The sequence below is a fragment of the Pan paniscus genome, chromosome 22 (assembly GCF_029289425.2).
Source record: "Pan paniscus chromosome 22, NHGRI_mPanPan1-v2.0_pri, whole genome shotgun sequence".
Classification (NCBI taxonomy): domain Eukaryota; kingdom Metazoa; phylum Chordata; class Mammalia; order Primates; family Hominidae; genus Pan; species Pan paniscus.
This window is the reverse complement of record NC_073271.2, coordinates 39,536,838-39,559,621: the sequence shown is the minus strand read 5'-3', so window position 1 is coordinate 39,559,621 and position 22,784 is coordinate 39,536,838. Positions and strand designations below refer to the sequence as shown.

Here is a 22,784-nt window from a genome sequence, read left to right as displayed (position 1 = left end):
ACCTTGTTGATGGTAGAACGGCCCTTTTTCTTCTCGCCACCCTTTGTAGGAGCCATTCTGCCAGGCCCAAGTTGGAAAGGAAGCGAAGCAAGCTCTTAGGGTGTCTGGGAAGGCACGTTCCAGCCAGAGGGATCAACATGTACAAGCACCCGAGGTGGGGTGTGTTAGCAGAGCCAGAGGCCCATGTGGCAGGCATGGGGTGTTGGAGGAGAGCATGGGGGTGGGGTGAGGCTTTAGTTTGTGTAATTTGGAAATTACTGTTTATGGAATGCCTACTATCTACCAAGTGTGATAGACAGTTTTGCTGGTATCTCCTCCTTTATTTAGTCTTTATAATAGTGGTGTAGAGAATTTAAAACCAGTTTATAGATGAGAAAACAAAGGCCTAGCAAGGTGACATGGCTTTGCCGAGGGGCTGCTGGTGAGTGACTCCAGAGTCTGTGTTTGCGCCTCCACATGGTGCTGCACACTCAGTGTGCCTCATGTGTTATTATAGTTTATGCATTTAATGTGTGAATTTTAGAAAAACAGACAATTAGCAGATAAGTAAAGATAGATTTGTTTATTGTCATTTGAAGGTGTGGTTGACAATAGGGCCCTGTGAGCATGTGCCTGAGGAGCCCACCAGCAAGTACCAAGGAGCCAGCACAGCTGTCAGGGTGTCCTCCAGGCCGAGTTTGGTGAGTTTTCTTTGTGTTAGCATGAGTGCCCATGTCTGAGAAATGTGGCACTGGGAAACCAATGCCTGTGACAAGAGCTGTCACAAGGGCATGTGGAGCTAGGGTGTCTCAGTGCCATCTCCTTGTTCTCAGTTAGCTGTGACTTAACTCTGAGTGCCATTTTGTCTTTCCCTCCCTTCCCCTTCCCACTGGGTGTGAGCGTGGGACATATGAAAACCCTCTTACCATTGTGGGGAACTAGTGTCCTGAGGGACCCAGTTTGGGAAACATTGAGCTACCTTGATGTTGACAGTGAGTGTGACATGGAGAATAGGAAGAGGCGGTGAAGAGAAGTATGGGCAAGGAGGGAGTTTGTAGACCTTGCTTCCTATCAGACAGATGCCCGTGCCTGGTGGAGCCTTCTTTCTAAGGAACCTAAGTCAGCGTGCACCAGCTTTAGGATAAGATGTTTCAGTTTGGCTGTGTGTATAAAGAAATGGGATTTTAAAGTTCCTCATCATTTTATTGAAGCATGGTTACATCTTTACCTCTCATTCTGAGTTTTCTCCCCAAATCCCTGCAGAGAATGGGGAAGAATGTTGCCTGCCAGTAATGATAACCAGTCATTGCCCAGCAGTACATCCTCTGTCCAGTGGCTGGGCCTGCAGTGGATGCCTGTGAATTGAACTGGCACAGCTGGCAGAGTCAGTTGCTTCTCAGCTGTTCAGCGTGGATTGGTGCAGTTATTTAAGCCTAGCCACAGGCACAGTTCCTGCCAGATGCTGCTGCTGCTGATAGATGTGACTGAGTGGCCGTATGCTTACCAGAAGCATTTGTCCATAGCAGAGACCTGTGACTTGAGACCTTCCAGCTGGAGGCCATCAGCCAGGGGAGCTTTCCGAGTGCCTGGTTGAGATTGTTTCAGTGTTCAGAGTTGTTGGTGGCCCTCTTGTTACGCTGGCTGCTCCAGGTCACCAGCGTAGATTCTCTGCCCCATACTCCTTCCCACTCACAAATGGTTTAATGAGCGAGCACATTAACAAAAAAAATCTGTCTACTGTTGGGAGGAAACGTGGTGAGATACAGGCAGGGTTTTCATGTCCATCCAAGCTCTTGATAGAACTTTGTGAGGAGAAAATAGCCCCAGAATGTCAAGAGGGGACTAAACTGAGAAACTGTAGAAGAAACCAAGCAGAATGTAATTTTATTTATTTTCATTTGCCGGAGCTTTAATAGTGAAATAGTGCTTTATTGGGGTTTGTTTTCTGTGTGGCTCCATTCCTGTGATTTTCAAGAATAAGCAGAACTAATCTAGGGTGGTAGAAACCAGAGCATCAGTCACTTATGGGTTGGGCTGCCTAGAAGGGACAGGAGGGCATGAGGGAGCTTCATGGCAGGGGGAGAGACACACTGTATCTTGACAGAGCGATGTTTTTTGTGGTGCATGCATTTGTGTTAGACCTTAATTTTACTCATAAGATTTATGCAGTTTACCCTATGTAAATTTTAACCTTATTTTGACATCCAGATTTTTTTTTTTTTTTGAGACAGCCTTGCTCTGTCACCCAGGCTGGAGTGCAGTGGCATGATCTCAGCTCACTGCAACCTCCACCTCCCAAGTTCCAGCAATTCTCCCACCTCAGCCTCCAGAGTAGCTGGGACTACAGGTGCCCAGCTAATTTTTGTATTTTTGGTAGAGATGGGTTTCACCATGTTGGCCAGGCTGGTCTCAAACTCCTGACCTCAGGTGATCTGCCCACCTCAGCCTCCCAAAGTGCTGTGATTACAGGAGTGAGCTACCATGCCTGGCCCTACTTAATAGAAAAGTTGGAAAAATAGTAGCAAGTAACTCTCACCCAGCTTCCCCTAATGTTAGCATCTTACATAACCATAGAACAGTTACCAAAACCACAAAATTAACATTGGTATGATATTTTTAGATAATCTTTAGCTCTTGTTAGAATTTTTCTATTTTTCTCACATCATTTTTCTAAAAATGGCTTTATTGAGATATAATTTGCATGCTGTAAAGTTCATTCATAATACACAATTCAGTGGTTTTTAGTATGTTCACAGAGTTGTGCAAGCATTACCATTGTCTAATTTTAGAATATTTTCATTGCCACCAATAGAAACCCCCATACCTATTAGCAGTGACTCCATTCCCTTTTCTACCCATCCCTGGCAATGACTAATCTGCTTTCTGTCACTATGGATTTGCCTATTATGAACATTTTATAAAGTTAGTGTTGTACAGTATGTGGCTTTTTGTGTCTGGCTTAGTGTGTTTTCAGAATTCATCTATGTTGTATCATGTATCAGTACACCATTCATTTTTATGACCTAATATCCCATTATGTGTATATACGACATTTTGTTCAACGCCCATTCATCATTTGATGAATGTTGGGTTATTTCCACTTTTTGGATGTTATGAATCATGCTGCTAGATTAACATTCCTATACAAGATTTTGTGTGGTCTAGCCATTCTTGTAGAGTAGTGTGATAGTCTGTTTTTTTTTTTTTTTTTTGCTCAGGATTGCTTCAGCTATTTGGAGTCTTTTGTACTTCCATTATGAATTTCAGGATTGTTTTTTCTGTTTTTTTGTGTGTGTGTGAAGAATGTCATTGGTATTTTGGCAAGGATTGCATTGATTCTGTAGATTGCTTTTGGTAGTATGGTCATTTTTACAATATTTATTGTTCTAGTTTATGAACATGGGATGTCTTTCCATTTGTTTGTGTCTTCATTTTCTTTCATCGGTGTTTTATAGTTTTTCTTTTTGAGATCTTTTACTTCATGGTTAAATTTGGTTAAATTTATTCCTAAATATTTTTTGTAGCTATTGTAAATGGGATTGCCTCATTGATTTATTTTTGAGATTGTGTTATTGGTGTATAGAAATGCTGCTGAATTTTGCATGTTGATTTTTGTGTTCAGCAACTTTCTTTATTGAATTCATTTATTTTAACAATTTTTGGTGGACCTTTTAGAGTTTTCTGTGTATACAATAATGTTGTCTGTAAACAGGGACAATTTGACTTCCTCTTTTCCAATTTGGATGCCCTTTACTTATTTTTTTCTTGCCTAATTGCTCTAGCTGGGACTTACAGTACTATCTTGAATAGGAGTGGTGATGGTGGGAATCTTTGTCTTATTCCAGATCTTAGAAGAAAAGCTTTCAGCTTTTCCCTGTTCATTATGATGTTGGCTATGGGTTTGTCATATATGGCCTCTATTGTGTTGCTTCTGTACCTAAGTTATTAAGAGTTTTTGTCATAAAGCGATGCCAGATGGTATTAAATGCTTTTTCTGTATCTGTTGAGATGACCATATGGTTTTTGCACTTAATTCTATTACTATGTTGTATAATATCTGTTGATTTGCATGTGGTGAACCATGCTTGCATCTCTGGCATAAATCTTTTTTGATCATGGTGAATGATCTTTGTAATATGCTGCTGTATTTGGTTTGCTAGTGTTTTGTTGAGAATTTTTGCATCCGTGTTTATCACGGATGTTGGCCTGTTGTTTTTGTTATTGTGTCCTTATCTGGTTTTGGTATCAAGGTAATGTTGGCCTTATAGCATAAGTTTGGAAGAAGTCCTTCCTCCTCAATTTTCTGGAAGAGTTTGAGAAGAATTGGTATCAGTTCTTTAAATGCATGGTAGAATTCTACAGTGAAGCCATCCCATTCTGGGCTTTTCTTTAACAGATTGAATCTTGTTACTTGTAACTGGTCTCTTCAGGTTTCTGTGTCTTCTTTGTTCTTCTTGGTCGGTTGTATGTGTCTGGGAAGTTATCCATTTCCCCTAGGTTTTCTAATTTGTTGGAATAGAGTTCTTTTTAATAGCCTCTCATGATCCTTTCTATTTATGTAATATCAGTTGTTATGTCTCCTTTTTCATTTCTGATTTTATTGATTTGGGTCTTTTCTCTTTTTCTTGGTTCGTCTAGCTAATGGTTTTTGATTTTTGTTTAACTTTTCAAAAAACCAACTTTTTGTTTTGTTGATATTTTGTATTGCTTTTTACTCTTAATTTTGTTTTGTTTTTGAGACATGGTCTTGTTGTCACTCAGGCTGGAGTGCAGTGGTACAATCACTGCTTACAGCAGCCTTGACCTGCTGGGGCCAAGCAATCCTCCCACCTTAGCCTCCTGAGTAGCTTGCATTATAGGCACACGCTGCCACACCTGACAAGTGGGTGTTTTTGTTTGTTTGGTAAAGATGGGGTCTCGCTTTGTTACCCAGGCTCGTCTTGAACACCTGGGCTCAGGTGAGTCTCCCATCACCGCTTTCCAGAGTGCTGTGATTACAGGCATGAGCCATCACATCTGGCCTTAATTTTATTTATTTCTTCTCTGATCTTTATTATTTCTTTCCCTGTACTAGTTTGGGGTTTGGTTTGTTCTTGCTTATGTATTTCCTTGAAATACATTGTTAGCTTGTTTATTTAAAATCTTTCCACTTTTCTGATGTAGACATTTATTGCTCTAAATTTCCCTCTTAGCACTGCTTTTGCTATATCCTATTGGTTTTGATATATTGTGTTTTGATTTTCATTTGTTTCAATTAATTTTAAAATTTTCCTCTTGATTTTGTTGTTGACTCATTGATTGTTCAGGAGCAGGTTGTTTAATTCCCACATACTTGCCCAATTTTGAAAGTTCCTTATTGTTGATTTCTAGTTTTATTCCACTGTGGTCAAAAAAGATACTTGCTATAATTTTAATTATTTTAGATTTGTTGAGACTTGTTTTGTGTCCTAACATGGTCCACCCTGGAAAAGGTTTTGTGTGCTGATAAGAAGAAAGTGTATTCTGTAGCTGTTGGATGAAATGTTCTGTAAACATCTGTTAGGTCCATTTGGTCTAATGTGTGGTTAAAGCCAAAGTTTCCTTGTTAATTTTATGTCTAGGTGATCTGTTCCATGTTGAGAGTGGGGTGTTTAAATTTTTAACTGTTATCATATTGGAGTCTATCTCTCCCTTTAGATCTAATAACATTTGCTTTATATATCTGGGTGCTGTGGTGTTGGGTGCATATATGTTCAGAATTGTTATATCCTCTTGCTGAATTGATCTTTTTAACATTATATAATGACCTTCTTTATAGTTTTTGACATAAAATCTATTTTAACTGATATAAATAAAGCTACCCCTGCTTGCTTTTGGTGTTCATTTGTGTGGAATATCTTTTCTTTATCCCTTTGCTTTCAGTCTATATGTGTCTTTACAAATGACATGAGTTACATGTAGGCAATATGTAGTTTCCTTTTCACTGGGGTCTGTTACTAGAGAGTTAATATTTTTTCAAATTAATTCAGCTAGTCTATATCTTTTAAGTGGGGGAATCTAATCTGTTTACATTTAATTTTATTAGTGATAGATAAGGACTTACTCCTGTCATTTTGTTGTTTTGCAGTTGTTTTGTATAGTCTTTGTTTCCTTCTTCCTATCTTGTTTTTTATCATTGAGGTTTAGTGAGGTTTTTTAATGATAAGGCTGGATTCTTTTCTCTTTCTCCCTTGTGTATCTGCTGTACCAGTATGTTTTATACTTTTGTGGGTTTTTAAGAGAGTGTTTATCATCTTTTCACTTCCAGATGTAGGATTTCCTTGAGCATTTCTTGTAAGGCCAGTCTAGTAGTGACGAATTCCTTTAAGTTTTTGCTTGTCTGGGAAAGACGTTATGTCTCCCTCATTTCTGAAGGATAACTTTGCTGGGTATAATAATCTTGGCTGCCAATTTTATTCTGCCATCATTTTGAATATTACATCACATTTTCTTCTGGGCTGTAAGGTTTTTGTGGAGAATTTTATGCTAGTCTAATGAAGATTCCTTTGTATGTGACTTGATGCTTTTATCTTGCTGCTTTTATAATTTTATCTTTGTGTTTGATTTTTGACAATTTGGCTACAGTGTGCCTGGGGAATAATTTTTTTTGGTTGAATCTATTTAGGGACCTTTAAACTTCCTGGACCTGGATGTCCATATGTCTTCCCAGACTTTTGAAGTTTTTGGCTATTATTTAAGTAGGATTTCTATACCTCTTCCGTTATCTCTCTTCTCCTTCTATAATTCTCATTATATGAAATTCATTTGCTTAATAGTGTCCCATAAGTCTTGCAGACTTTCTTCACTCTTTTTCATTCTTATTTCTTTCTTTCTCCCCTCTGAGTGGGCAGTTTCAAATGACCTGTCTTCATATTCAGAGATTCTTTCTTCTGCTTGATCAAGTCTGCTGTTGAAGCTCTCTATTGTATTTTAAATGTAATTCATTGAATTCTTCAGCTTCAGGATTTGTTTAGTTCTTTCTTATGATTTCTGACTTTTTGTTGAATTTCTTGTTTGGATCATGAATTCCAGATTTTGTTGAATTGTCTATATGTATTTTCTTGTGTCTCACTGAGTTTCCTTAAGATCATTTGGAATTTTTCTTTTTGGCAGTTCACTGATTTTCTCTTTGATGGGGTCTTCTATTCCTAGAAAGTTATTATGTTCCTTTGGTGGTGTCCTATTTCCTTGCTTTTTGATGTTTCTTGTGTCCCTGCATTGATGTCTGTACATATGGTGGAATAATTGTCTTTTCCAGATGTTCTAGCATGGCTTTTGTAGAGAGAGACTTTTACCTGAAATTGGGTTTTAGTGTGCCATTTAGGAAAGGTGTAGTGACTGTTTGTGGTTAGGTGCAGTGGTATAGTCTCCATGAACCTTTTTCAGCTGTGTTCAGTGTTAGCCTCAGTGGCCCAGGCTATAGAAGTTTGTTACAGTGGTGGTGACAGTGTAAGTTGTTAATGTCCTTGGTATCAAGGGCTTTTGGGGTCCTCCTGGTCTCATTTTCCTTGCAATGGGGAGACTTAGCTGAGGGGAATTCCTTTGATGTCAGCTCTGACATGGCCTACAAGCAGCTGCCATGGTGCTGGGTTCCAGGTGTAGGTGTTTGTAATGGTTGCAGGGCTGGGTCGCGACCCCTGTTGTGGCATGTGGGTCTTGGGGTACAGGTTTGCTCTCTTATGGCAGGGTTGGATGTAGGTGGCCCTCAGAGCCAGGATCTGTGACTCTGAGGCACCCTCTAGCAGCTTGGGCCCAGGGGGCCAGGTTGTAACTGTGATTCTACCCCAGGGGGTGGGGCAGGGTACAGCACTGGCCGAACTCTGAGGAAGAAGGGGTGCTCTGGGGGCTTGGGCCTGGGGAGCCAGGGTATGGCTGCAGTTCCGGAACCAGAGCCAACAGGGCTCAGTGGCAGCTCCGGTCCCAGGGGATGTGACACTGTGTAATGACTCAAGACCCTGGGATGGTGGGGCTTGTAAGTATCCCAGACTCTGTGAGGCCATGTGTGGCAGGAGAACGTACCCCAGAATGACAGAGCACACCTGTCACTGGGGCCCTGAGGAGGGTGGGAAGCAGCGTATCCATGACTCCACTCTGCAGGGAGAGAGGTGTCTCAGCAGCTCAGACTGGGGTGGGGGGCTAGTTCAGCTCTAGGGAAGCAGGCGGTTGAGTTGTTTGGCCTGTAAGGTGGGATGTCTGGGCTCAGCTACTGCTCTGTTTCTCTGGGATGTAGGGCACTGCATCAGCTCAGCCCTGGGGTGTGCAGCTGCTCAGCTCAGCCAGGGCACTGATTCCCCTTGGGGTGGTGTGTCGCTTCCGCTCAGGCCTGAGGGACGGGACTGTCCTGGGTGGCCCAGGCATTTCCCTGGATGCAGAGTGCTTCTTCAGCTTGGGTTCCAGGAGGCACGACTGCTCTGAGCAACCAAGGTATTGTTTTCCCTGGAGGCCGTTTATGGCTTTAGCTCCAGCCTGAGGGGGCAAGAGCGGGTAGTGGAGTGGCCCCACCTTTGCTTGGCCCCACAGAGAAGGTGTAACAGCTGCCTGCAGCTTGACTGGGGGATGTGGGGCCACTGGGCTGGGGTGGTTGGGCAGCGGCTTAGCCTCAGGGATGAAGGGGAGCTGGGGCTGCTCCCCCAGGAACAAGATACACTCCAGCAGTAGTTCCAGTTCCAAGAGGGCACAGCGAGGGCCACGGGGGCAGGCACAGTGTCGATTCCTTCTCCGGCGGGAGCACAGTGGTGTGGCCTCCAGGCAGCTCACTCCACCCTGGGCTTCGTGCCTGTGAGGACTGCAAGGGACCCCAAGGGTGAGGGCGGTGGGTGTCCGCGGTGTTGGTGGGGGCTGCTGGGGTCCTCTTGATTACCTTCTCACTGAAGGGAGGTATTTTCCTGGGTTCTAGCTGACCCTGGTTAGGGGATGGGGTGCCAGGGTCCTGGCATTTCCTTCTGTTCTTTTTGTGACTATCATGAATTTCTGGGCTCGCCAGGGTTTCTGTTACTCCTCTAATGCACTTTAGCACTCTCCCTCAGTTGTTTTTGTTAACATGTAGTTGTGTATTCATTGTTCTGGCTGTCTCTGTGAGGGGGATGAACGCTAGGCACTTCTAGCTGGCTGTCTTGATAATGTTACCCAGCATGGGTAGTTTCTGTCGTCCTATCTTCCAATTTACTGATTTTTTTTTTTTTGCCTCTGTCCCCTCCATTCTGTCTTCACCAAGATTTTAATTTCAGTTATTTTATTTTTTCTGTTTTAATTTTTCCATTTTGGTTTTCTTTATATGTTGTTTTTTTCTCATTGGTTTCTAGCACAGTTGCTCACTAAAGAAATTTTTTGATGGCCATTTTAAAACCACCATAAATCATATCAGATAATTTGAACATCTGTGTCATCTTTCTGCTGATGTCAGGCAATTTTCTTTTTCATTTAAGTTGCCTCATGTGTCTTTAAACCCAAAGTTCAGCCATGACTATCGTAAATGTTCTCAGTCTCAAGTAATGAGGCTTTTCATGATTAGACCTGAGCTCTGTGTTATTCTTCTACCTATGTTGTGAGCAGTTTTGGTGCATTATCAGCCATTCATATTCTTTTCGTCTGTGTTCCCCTCAAAGGCTGTCACCCTGCTGCAGTGTTTTCCTTATGATGACGTCCTCATGAAGTTGTTCCATGTTTTCCTTAGGATGATGTCCTCATGAGGTTGTTCCATGTTTTCCTTAGGATGATGTCCTCATGAGGTTGTTCCATTTGGGTTGTGCCCTTGACAGCATTTGTCTCATGGATAAAGTGGCCTGTTTTATTTTACCCTTTCAGGGGGCTCACATAGCTATCTCTTCAGCTTGACTAGTGATGCAATTTGTCCAGAAATTTCCTTATCATTTGTGTCCCTTGTATCCCATCAGCCTTAGCCACATAAAATAAATCCTTTCCATTCATTTAGCAAATATTTACTGAGCCCTTACTGTAAGGTGGTGAACAACACAGCCAATGTTCTGCTTTCATGAAGCTTTCAGACTAAGGAAGAACACTCATTCCTATTTCATAGAATAACTATTATTGAGAGAACTAAAATAGGTTAATGGGCTTGACAATGAGTGGGCGATAAGGGATGGCCTCTGTGAGGAGAGAATATGTAAGCTGAAATGTGATTCTTTTCTGGAATTTCCATTTCTGTTTATATTATACATCTGTTCTTTCATATTTCTACTTTGCTATTAGAATTTGTTATATATTGAATTGTGTTCTCCCCCTCCCCACCCCCCATTTATATGTTGAGGTTCTAACCCTCAGTCTCTCAGAATGTTAATGTATTTAGAGATAGGGACTTTTCATTAGAGTAAAATTGGGCCATTAGGGTGGACCCTAGTCCAGTGAGACTGGTGTCTTTATAAGAAGAGAAGATGAAGATACATGGAGAAACCCCAGGGGCCTGTGTGCACAGAGGGATGACCACATGAAGAGGCAGCAAGAGGGTGGCGTCTGCAAGCCAAGGAGGGAGGTCTCAGAGGAAAGCAGGCCTGCTGAGAACTTGATCTCAGACTTCCAGCCTCTAGAGACTGTGAGAAAATAAATTCATGTTGTTAAGCCACCCAGTTTGTGGTATTTTGTTATGGCAGGCTGGGCAAACTAATACAAAGCCATTAGCATATTAATCATAGATATTCTGAATTCCCTATCTGATACTTCTAAAATCTGTCATCTGTGCAGCTGGTTCTGATGCTTGGTTTGTCTCGTCAGACTGTGATTTTTCTTTCCTTTTAGAATGCCTTGCAATTTTTGGTTGAAAGCTGGACATGATTTATTGTGTAATGGGGACTGAGGAAAATAGGCCTTTAGCGTGAGGTGTTTTGGTAATCTGGCTAGGAGTTGGACTGTGTTTACTGTAGGGGACAGAGGCTTTATACTCTTCTAGCATCCTTGTTTATTCTCCCCTGTTCCCTTTGGGTTTCCCTAAGAATTCCTCCTTAGATGGAATTGATGTCTTTCAGCTCTCTCAGCTATAATACCGTTTTAAAAATCCCTGTTGCGTGTTATGCTCTCTCATCTCTGTTGGTATGATTTAAGGTGTGTGTGGAGAGGAGAAGTATTTATCATCTCAGTCTTTTAGTGGGCGTGTGTCTCTGGGCTTTGGTCTTCAAAAGTGTTTCTTAACCCCCTCCCCTGCTTAGGTAAGTCAGGGATGGCAGAGAGGCCTGGAGTGGGAGAAAAGCCCTTCCCTTTAGGTGAGATAAAAGGCTCTGGTGAGGTCTTTCCCTGGAAACAGGGTGTATTCATAATGGCTACTCTTCCTGTCCCCCTGCCAGAGCCACGAGGGAGCTTTCTTCGCACTTTACTTTGAGAACCTCATGGGGTTCCTAGAGACAAAATCCACAAAAATATGGGGCCCCCCTAAGACTGCGACCCCCAGGAGTTCTTGATTCTCATGGTTGTCCACCCTCAGCTTCCAACAATTTGTCATTTAAATGTTCCCACCAGTATGGATAGAGCAGCTTTTCCTCCAGGGAAGCAGATCTTGTTGTGACTCTCCAGATTTCATGGTGGCCTTAATTCTTTGATGGGTCCAAGAAAAGTCATTGATTTGTTTGTTCTGCTTTTCTTAGTGAAGGATGGAAGTGCTGATTTCTAAGCTCTTTGCATTGTTGACAAAAAGTGTCAAACTCTGTAAAATATTTGAAGGGATTTATTCTGAGCTAATTATGAGTGACCATAATGAGGGCCTGTGACACGGCCCTCAGGAGGTCCTGAGAACATTCAGCTCAAGGTGGTTGAGGTACAGCTTGGTTTAATGTATTTTAGGAAGGCATGAGACATCAATCAAATATGTTTAAGAATTACGTTGGTTTAGTTTAGAAAGGTGGAGAACCCAAAGCGGGGGCTTTCAAGCGATAGGTAAATTTAAACATTTTCTGGGTGACAACTGGTTGAGGTTGTCTGAAGACCTAGGATCAATGGAAAGGAATGTTCAGGTTAAAGATAAAGGATTGCGGAGACCAAGTTTTATTGTGCAGAGGAAGCCCTTAGATAGCAGACTTCAGAGAGAGCAAGTTGTAAATTGTTTTTTATCAGACCTAAAAGGGTGCCTGGCTCTTAATTGATTATCTCCTGGATCTGCAAAGAAAGGAAGGAAAATAAAAGAGGAAGGGGATTCTCTGTAGAATGTGGATTTTTCCCACAAAAGACTTTGCAGGGCAATTTCAGGGCATGGCAAGGAAATATATTTTGGGGTTAAATATTTTGTCCTTGTCTCATAATGTTATGCCAGAGTCAGATTGAAAAGTAAGTCACAATATATAGGGTCAAATACAACTCATCTGATGAGAATCCATGGTTTGTAGGGCATGACTCCCCAGACCCCTTAGGTAGGAATTTGGGCAAGATTTAAAAAATCGGAGCTTAGTCCTCAGCATGTTGGAGCTGGAATTGCTCTACTGAGTGAGATTTGAAAGGAGCAAGACATGTGAAGATTGGGGCAGGAACATTCTGGTTAAGAAAATGCAGAGCAGGCTGGCGCTCCTGGGGCATGGTGGTGCAGATGGATGAGTGATGTGAGGGGAACGCCGGGAAGCAGGAGGGCTTGATCTGGCGGGGCTTCATCAGCCAGAACGAGGACTTGGGTCTCCATCCTGAGTGCAGTGAGGATCTGTGGGAGAGCAGGGAAGGTATGTATTCTGATTTCTGTTTAAAAAGTTTAAAATACAAAAATTAGCTGGGCATGGTGGCATGTGCCTGTAGTCTCAGCTACTCGGGAGGCTGAGGCAGGAGAATCACTTGAACCTGGGAGGCGGAGGTTGCGGTGAGCTGAGATCATGCCACTGCACTCCAGCGTGGGCAACAGAACCAGACTCTGTCTCAAACAAACAAACAAACAAACAGTTTAATTCTAGCTGCAGCATGGCAGATGGATAGGGGTAGGAAGAGGCAAGAATGCAAAATTAAATAAGCAAGCCACCAAGAAGGCTATTACAGTAGTCTGGGGGAAGCAGGATAGCTTAGACTAGGGTGGTGGTTATGGGCTTAGGGCGTGTTGGGAGGTAGAGTTGATAAGATGTGATGTGAGAGAAGAGACGAATCAATAACAATACCTGCCATCTTTGGGTGGGTAAATGGTAATGCTGTTTACTGAGAATACCTGCATCTTTGGGTGGGTAAATGGTAACGTTGTTTACTGAGATGGGGAAGATGAGGGAGGAGCACAGAGAATCAGGAGTTGGGTGTTGGCCTTGTGAAACCTGAGTTGGCAGTAAATTCCCAAGGGGAGTTGTCCAGGCAAGTTTTTGTGGATATGAAGTCTGGAATTCCAGAGAAAGACTGGGGTTGGAGAAATGGATTTAGAGTCACTGGTAGATACATGGGATTTGAAGTCATGGAGTAGACGAAGTCACCTAAGGAGAGTAGAAAGAGAAGGAAGCCTAGGACAGAGCCCTGGGCTAGCATCTAAAGGAGAAGTATAAGGAGGGACTGGTGAAGGAGTGCTATGGAAGCCAAGAAAAGCCAGAGGAGTCAAGTGAGACGAAAGCTGAGCAGTGACAACATGGAGGACATTGGTGACCTCGAGAGAAGCTGTCTCAGCAGTGAGCAGATGGTAGCGTGACTGAAGGGTGAAGGTGAGGTGGGGCGGTAGCAACTACAGACCACTCTTGGAATATTCCTGGGAAGGGAGTCAAGAACTGGGCAGAACTGGAGGCCAGTTTGGGGTCAAGGAAGATTTTTTTTTTTTTTTTTGCCGCCTTGTTCTTTGAAGCTTGTAAGAATGGGCTTATGTTGCTGCTGGATGACTGCATGTTCCTAGGTGCCCAAGGAGCCTGGGGCATTGCCTAAGATGTGGCTGACATGGTCCAGAATCCATATGTGCTTTGGAGGTGGCCAGGAAGCCCATAGGAGGAGGGGGAATGCTCAGTGTGTGCCCTGAGAGCTTTGCCACTGTCAGAAAGCACCTGATAGGAACAAGTTTGATTGTATTTGACACATGCCGGCACTACCACAGAAAGTTTTAGCAACAGCTAAGAGGGGACATCTGTACTCTCAACTTCTTTTTTCATACTTCCTATTGAAGTTTTCATCTCTACTCTCAGGCATTTAATTTCTAAGACTGCTGTTTATTTTTAATTGTCTTAAAAAATAGCATCCCATTCTTGTTTAACAGATGATATAGCTTCTTTTACCTCCTTGAGGAAGATATTAATAATAGTTTTTTAAAACTTTTCTTCTCACTGCACAATCTCTATTCTTTGTCCTCCTTTTGTTCCTGTTTAAAATGATAGCCATTTATCTTTTTCTCAGGTGTCTGGTGATGTGTGGTTGTCTGGTCATGTTTAACAGTGGGATTTATAATGCTGATTGGAAGCTGTGAGCATATGGGTGGAGCTTCTGAACTTTTCTGCAGTGTGAGCTGGTGCATCAATTAATTGGGAACCCATAGGTCAGTATCTTCGACTGTGTTTTTTTGGGTTGTTCAGATTGTCTGGAGAAGACTCACCCACCCTTATTTCTGGAGGGATGAAGGCCTATAAACTCCGGAAACAAAGTAGGGATAGAGGGAATGTCTTAGAGCTTGTAGGTATGTGTTTATCTAATCCACATGTTTTCCAGACAGAACCTCCATCCTCAATTGTGCCTGATGTTTCATCTCCAGAGATTCTTTAGAAAATAAATGTCCAGGCCAGGTGGGGTGGTTCACACCTCTAATCCCAGCACTTTGGGAGGCCGAGGTGGGCGGATCACCTGAGGTCAGGAGTTCGAAACCAGACTGGCCAAAATGATGAAACCCCGTCTCTAGTAAAAATATAAAAATTAGCTGGGTGTGGTGGCAGGTGCCTGTGATCCCAGCTACTCAGGATGCTGAGGCAGGACAATCACTTGAACTGGGAGGCGGAGGTTGCGGTGAGCTGAGATTACGTCACTACACTCCAGCCTGGGTGACAGAGTGAGACTCTGTCTCACAAAAGAAAAGAAAAGAAAAGAAATGTCCAGTCTCTACTAGGGAAGGGCATTTTTCCAGAGGCAGGGAATAGGGGAGAGGGTCCAGGGATCTAATTTCTTATTATTATTTTTATTTTTTTTTAGTTTTGAGATGCAGTCTTAACTCTGTCGCCCAGGTTGGAGTGCAATGGCGTGATTTCAGCTCACTGCAACCTCTGCCTCTGGGGTTCAAGTGATTCTCCTGCCTCAGCCTCCCAAGTAGCTGGGATTACAGGTGCCTGCCATGACACCTGGCTAATTTTTGTATTTTTAGTAGAGACAGGGTTTCACCATGTTTTTCAGGCTGGTCTCGAACTCCTGACCTTAGATGATCCACCTACCTTGGCCTCACAAAGTGCTGGGATTACAGGCGTGAGCCACCAAGCCTGGCCTTCTTCTTATTTTTAATATAAAGCCAGATTTGTTGAGTTATAATTTACATAGAACAAAATTCACTTGTTAGTAGACAATTGTATGAGTTGTGACATAAAACTATCTCAGCATATAACTCATATGCTGAGTTATGTGGTAAGTATGTGTTTAAATGTATAGGAAATTGCCAAATTGTCTCAGGTGGTTGTACCATTTTATTTATTTTATTTTATTTTATTTTATTATTTCATTTTATTTTATTTTATTTTATTTTATTTTATTTTATTTTATTTTATTTTATTTTATTTTATTTATTTTATTTATTTTTGAGACAGAGTCTCGCTCTGTTGCCCAGGCTGGAGTGCAGTGGCACGATCTCGGCTCACTGCAACCTCCACCTCGTGGGTTCAAGTGATTCTCCTGCCTCAGCCTCCCAAGTAGCTAGGATTACAGGCGTGCACCACCACGCCCAGCTAATTTTTGTATTTTTAGTAGAGATGGGGTTTCACCATGGAGGCCAGGCTGGTCTCAAGTTCCTGACCTCAGGTGATCTGCCCGCCTCAGCCTCCCAAAGTGTTGGGGTTACAGGCGTAAGCCACTGCGCCTGGCCTGGCAGTACCATTTTAAATTTTCACCAGTAATCTATGAACATTCCAGTTGTTCCTCATTCTTGTCAACACTTGGTATTTTCAGATTTTTATTTTTTAATTTTAGCCATTCTAATAGGTGTGGATTTAATTTCCATTTTTCTAATAGCCATGATGCTGAGCATCTTTTTGTGTGCTTGCCATTTGTGTATCTCCTTTGGTGAAGTGTCTTTTCAAACACTTTCCCTATTTTTATTGGGCTGTTGTGTTACTGAGTTTTCAGAGATGTATGTGTATTCTGGATTCAGGTCCTTTATCAGATACGTGTTTTGCAAATGTTTTGTCCTCATCTAGTGGCTTGTCTTTTCATTGTAACTGTCTTTTGAAGAGCAGATTTTTAAAATTTTGGTGTGGCTAATTATTTGGTTGTATGGATTATGGTTTTGGTTTTGTGTCTAGGAAATCGTTACCTAATTCAGGGTCACAAAGATTTTTCTCCTGTTTTCTTCCAGAAGTTTTAAAATTTGGGGTTTTACATTTAGGTATGTTATTAATTTTTGTATAATTTTTGTATGTTAGGCAAGGTATAGATTGAAGTTCTTTGTTTTTGCATATGGATGTTCAATTTTTCCAGCACCATTTGTTGTAAAGGTTATTCTTTCTTGATTGAATTGAATGTATACCTTTGTTGAGAGTTCACAAAGCTGTGGTCTGTTTTTGGATCCTCTAATTTTATTTCACTTATCTCTTTGTCTGTCGCTCTGTCACTTGACCAGTACCACACTCTTTATGGCCATAAATGTTGAAATCTAGTACTGCAATTCCCCAACATTTCTCTTTCTCTAAATTGTTTTGTCTGGTCTAGTTCCTTTGTTTTTCCAAATAAATTTGAGAATTACTTGTTGATTTCTGCTAAAATTTCAACTTGGATTTTGGTTGGCATTGCATTAGATTATATAGATGAATTTGAGGAGATTTGACATTTTAACAATATTGAGTCTTCTAGTCCATAAATATGGCATATTCTCTCCATCTATATGTCTGTGGATCCTTATATCTGTGTTTTGTTGTTTTCAGCATAGAAATCTTGCACATAGTTTCATGAGATTTATACTTAAGTGTTTCATGTTTTGGTGCTATTATATAATACATGGTAATTTTTAAAAAACATTAGATTTTTAATTTTTTGTTATAAGTATGTGGATACAATTGACCTTTGTATGTTGAATTTGTATTCTGTGACCTTGCTAAACTCAATTAGTTCTAATAACTTTTTTTCTAGTTTCTTTGGGATTTTCTGTATAGACAATCATATCATCTGCAAATAGAGACAGTTTCATTTCTGCCTTTCTAATCAATAAACCTTTTATTTCTTTTTCTTGCCTTACTGCACAGGCTAGGATCTCTAGTATGATTTTGAATAGGGGTGATAGGATATTCTTGCCTTGTACGTCATCTTAGGAAAGAAGCATTCAGTCTTCTATCATTAAGTATGTTGTTAGCTGTGTGTTTTTTGTAGATGCCCCTAATCTGGTTCAGGATGTTCCTTTTTATTCCTGTTTTGTTGAGGGTTTATTATTATTATTACTGTTATGAACAGATGTTGAATTTTGTCAAAAGGCTTTTCTGCATTTATTGAAGAGAGAATTTTTTTTTCTTCTTTAGTCTGTTGTTATGGTAGGTGATGTTGACTGATATGCAAATAATGAGCCAGCCTTCCATTCCTAGAATAAGTGTCTATTGGCTGTGAAGTATTATCCTTTTTGTATATTGCTGAATGCAATTTGCTATTTTTTTGTTTAGGATTTTCGTGTCTTTGTTTATGAGGGATATTGGTCTGTTCTTTTATTTTAACATCTTTATCTAGTTTTGGTGTCAGTGTAATTCTGGCCTCATAAAAAAAAGTTGACTTATTTCCTCCTTTTCTGTTTTCTGGAAGACTTGTTTAAAATTTCTATTATTTCTGTTTTAATTTTTTGATAGAATTTGACAATGAAGCTCTCTGAAATGTTATACATTGCATGACTGTTTACCTTTAAATAATAATCCGCTGCTTCAGGTATAGTGTAAGTACCTTAAAACAGTGTTTTCCCATCTATTGATCATATTTATTTCACATTCTTTTTCTGAAATTCCTGTATTATTATTCCAGGTTATCTGTGTGTCTGCTTCTGTTGATTGTCACTTGACAATGAGCCTTTTGTTTCCTTTGCCTTTGTTTGTTTGTTTGTTTGTTTGTTTGCTTTTGAGACAGAGTCTCACTTTGTCGCCCAGGCTGGAGTGCAGTGGCACAATCTCAGCTCACTGCAACCTCTGCTTCCTGGGTTCAAGCGATTCTCCTGCCTCAGCCTCCTGAGTACCTGGGATTACAGGCGTGTGCCACCACACCCAGCTAATTGTTACATTTTTAGTAGAGATGGGGTTTCACTATGTTGGCCAGGCTGGTCTCAAACTCCTGACCTCGTGATCCGCCTGCCTTGGCCTCCCAAAGTGCTGGGATTACAGGTGTGAGCCACTGCGCCTGGCCTCCATTGCCTCTTCATTGTAATTTTTGATTTCAGTGTTGGACATTGTGTGGAGGGCAGTAGGCAAGGTCAACAAACTTTTTCTGTAATGGGCCAAATAAATATTTTGAGTTTTGAGGGCCACGTGTAGTCCCTGTTGCATGTTATTGTTCTGGTTTTTACTTTTAAAAAATAACCCTTAAAAAATGTAAAACCTGGCAGGGTGCAATGGTTCATGCCTCTAATTCTGGCCCTTTGGGAGACTGAGGTGGAAGGATTGCTTGAGCCCAGGGGTTTGATACCAGCCTGGGTAGTGTGGTGAGACACCGTCTCTACAAAAAAATGTGAAAAATTAACTGGGCGTGGCCACATGTACTGTGGTCCCTCTTTCTTGGGAGGCCGAGGTGGGAGGATGGCTTGAGCCCAGGAGATTGAGACTGCAGTGAGCCATGATTGTACCACAGTACTCCAGCCTGGGAGACAGAGCAAGACCCTGTCTCGAGGAGGAGGGGGAGGAGGAGGGGGAGGGGGAGGAGGAGGGGGAGGAGGAGGGGGAGGGGGAGGGGGAGGGGGGAGGGGGGAGGGGAGGGGGGAGGGGAGGGGGGAGGGGGAGGAGGAGAACGTAAAACCATTCTTAGCTTGCAGCCTGTACAGAAACGGGTCATGGGCTACCTTTGGCCTCTGGGCCATGCGTACCCTCTCTGTAGAGGGGAATGAGGTGGGTAGATAGTGTTATATTCAGGGATGGCCACTCCTCTTTTTCCGCTGGGTTTTCATTGTTGGGGAGTTAAGGTGGGTCTGGGTTTTGTTGTTGTGTATGTACCTTCCATCCCACTGGCTTCAAATTCCTCTAACCTTTCCTTGAGCTTAGGATGAGGGCTGAGTTTCCAAAGTGTCTTCACCCATGGCTTTTGGCCTTGCCTCTGTGTCTGCCTTAGCTGCCCCTTATCTTTGGCAGGTCTCTACTAGAGAAAGTTCCCCTCCCTTCCCCCAAAGTAGGAGGACTCTAACAGTCTGGCTTAAGATGGCTCCTGGACCCTCCCTGAGGGCTAGAGCAGATTGCCTTTTATCTTCCCTGGCCACAGCAGTCTTCTGATTCTGTAGGTGAGAAGCGTAGGTGAGAAGCTTCTTGTTAGGGCTTAGTGCTGTGGCAGCTCCCACTGAGAGACTGTTCAGTCTGCTCTTTCAGTCTACATCTTAAAAGGTTTTTTTTATTTTTTTATTTGTTAAGTAAATGTGCTAAGAAAGAGGTGCTGATTTTGAGCCTGGTTCCAATTGCAGTACCCAGTCAAGGAGTGAATTTACGGCATCGTAAAGGCTGCCAGTAGAGAGGAATGGTAAGGAAAGTTGGCTCCACTCTGGTGATGGATTGAAGCTTCCAGTGGGTTTGTCTAGCTATTTTTTAGTGGTTGCTACAATGTATGCAAGGCTACCAGATTCTATAAGTCCTGGGGCCATTCCCATGGAAAATAAACAACGTGAATTTTATATACCCAGTGACATTGTGTAAACTCAGTGGCCCTGATAAGTGCTGTAGCTGTATGTGGTCCCTGAGGGATTTGCTGCAATTGGAGTGAAAAAGAAGTAATACTTTTTAAAACAATCTTATAAGTGGACAGAATGCTACTGTCGACAAAGAGTCAAACTCTGCAAAATATTTGAAGAGATTTGTTCTGAGCCAAATATGAGTGAGGTCCTGAGAACATGTGCCCAAGGTAGTTGGGTGTGGCTTGGCTTTATACATTTTAGAGAGGTGTGAGACATCAATCAAAAACATTTAAGAAATACATTGGTTTGGTCCAGAAAAGTGGGACAAAGCTGGGGGGCGTGGGGCTTCCAGGCTATAGGTGAATTTAAACATTTTCTGATTGATAAAGACCTGGGATTGATAGAAAGGGAATGTTCAGTTTAAGGTAAAGATTGTGGACATCCAAGTTCTTTTGAAGTCTTATGGTGGCTGCCTTAGAGACAATAGATGACAGATGTTTCCTATTCAGATCTTAGTTAATCTCTTTAGGATTAGGAGGGTCTGGAAGAAAAAGATCTAGCTATGTTAGTAGAGATTCTTTACAAATGCAGATTTTCCCCCACAAAGAACAGCTTTGCAGGGCCATTTCAAAATATGGCAAAGAAACATATTTTGGGGTAAAGTATTTTTATTTTCTTTCTTGTCTCATAATGTTATGCCAGAGTCAGGTTGGAAAGTCACGATATATAGGGTTAAATAAAACCCATCTGATGAGAATTTGTGATTTGTAGGACATGACTCCCCAGACCCCTTAGATAGGAATTTGGGCAAGATAAAAAAAATCAGAGTTTAGTCCTCACTAGCAAACAGAGAAAGCCCTCATCTTTCTAGTTTAGCACTTTAAAATTGTATGACTGTAATATTTGAAGATGATGGTTATTAGACTATTGGGTTTTTTGATGCTGCTTTTATGAGCTAAGCTTTTATATCAAGCAGTGACTGTGTTTCTGGATTAGCCTGTAGTTTTCTAAACTGTCAAACGTGTTATTCAGAAAGGCCAGGAACCCCTTGAGGGGTAGATTGCAGTAGAACATTTTATTCTAGGCCAGGCGTGGTGGCTCACGCCTGTAATCCCAGCACTTTGGGAGGCCAAGGTGGGTGGATCACTTGAGGTTAGGAGTTCGAGACCAGCCTGACCAATATGATGAAACTCCATCTCTACTAAAAATACAAAAAATTAGCGAGGCATGGTGGCACAGACCTGTTATCTCAGTTACTTGGGAAACTCCTGCCTCAGTTATAGAGGAAAGCTGAGGCAGGAGAGTCTCTTGAGCCTGGGAGGCGGAGGTTGCAGTGAGCAGAGATCATGCCACCACACTCCAGCCTGGGTGACAGAGCGAGACTCTGTCTCAAAAAAATAAAACAAAAAGAAAAAAGAAAATTTTATTCTAAGCAGAAGCATTACCTCTTTTCCCTAGATCCAGATGCAGAGGTGTGCCTTCACGCACTGAGGCTTGTGCAGTCTGTGGTTCTGGAACCTGAAGTCTTCTCCAAGTCGGCCTCTGGGTTCCGGAGCTCCCTGCCCCTGCAACGCATCCTGGCAATGTCCAAGAGCCGCAACCCCCGCCTGCAAACCGCAGCCCAGGAGCTCCTGGAAGACCTCCGCACTCTGGAGCATCGTGTGTAGGTGTGCTCGGCCACCAGGGTTTTGGTGAAAATGCCGTGTCCCTTCTCCCCAGATCCCTCATTTGATACTCCAAAACCATCACCATGTGCCATGTGTTAGAGTTGGCAAAATGTGATTGACTAGAGATGGACATGAATTGATACGTATCCCACATAACTTTGTCTTGGAAGTGAGAGTGCTTGTAGGTGGTTGGTTAAGCTTGCCAAAGGAGAGGCCATGAAAGAACCTGTCCTTCCGGAAAAGTGGTCCATGTCTGTGCTGGCTGGAAGAGGGCTTGCTTAGGGCAGCTTCTTGCTGCTCAGCAGACCATGACCTGTAGGTTCACCTATAAAACAGGGAAATTAAATAACCATCTACCCCATTAGCCAGCATTTTCTTGAGATACATTTCTTTGAAAAGCAATTCATTCTCTCTCTAGTAATTGTAATTAATCCCCCCAAAATGCAAGTTTACTTTCATAACCTTTTGGTGAACCTGCTATTTCGGATGACATTGGGCATTTTAGTTCTATATTTTTTGTGCCTCTTTTATTTTTGAATAAAGAAAATCAGAAGAGTTGTATTACGACCCTTGCTGTCTAAAATCTAAACTTGATACTAGGAAGTTAGACCTCTGCATATTACCATGCTACTCTTGGTTGGTGGGAAAAAAAACTCTTCCTTAAACTCTTCTGGGCCCTTTGGCTATAAACTTAGAAGTCCTATTTTTCTTATAACAAATGCTGTAAAAACAACTTGTATAATAGATTAGAACACATGCAGTTAGTTGAGATTCCATAAATGAAATGATAGTGCCAGCTCCCTTTTTGTGCATGGGTGTGCCTGTATGCCAGGGCCCTGCCATGTCTGTGTTATCTACCTACTGGTTGCCATCCAGCTTGTTTTCTAGGCCACTGGCAGAGAGCAAGGGAGAATACACTTCATTTCTCATGGACACCATGATTGGTGAGAGTTGCCTTTTGTATTAGTCTGCTTTCACACTGCTGTAAAGAAATGCCTGGGACTTGGTAATTTATAGAGGAAAGAGGTTTACTTTGTTTACACACTTCACTGTGGCAGGGGAGGTCTCAGGAAATTTACAATCATGGTTGAAGGGGAAGCAAGGCACCTTCTTCTCAAGGTGGCAGGAAGGAGAATGAATGCAGGAGAACCTACCAAATATTTATAAAACCATCAGCTCTCTTGAGAACTCACTATCACGAGAACAGCATGGGGGAAACC

General features: G+C 42.1%; 1 protein-coding gene across 5 annotated transcripts in view; it reads left to right on the top strand.

Moving 5' to 3' along the window:
* The window catches only part of HSF2BP (heat shock transcription factor 2 binding protein), a 128,477-nt gene extending 106,345 nt beyond the window's left edge, over window positions 1-22,132 (top strand). For 4 of the 5 annotated variants that reach the window (XM_003823853.5, XM_008977567.5, XM_063601431.1 and 1 more), the window contains exon 9: window positions 21,356-22,132. In XM_003823853.5, coding sequence (XP_003823901.1) covers window positions 21,356-21,564 — 209 coding nt within the window. In that variant the 3' untranslated portion in view covers window positions 21,565-22,132. Of the gene's footprint in view, window positions 1-14,268; window positions 14,501-21,355 lie in introns of those variants that run through there. The other variant, XM_055105268.2, reaches the window with a different exon arrangement.
* The last annotated feature ends 652 nt before the right edge of the window (window positions 22,133-22,784 follow it).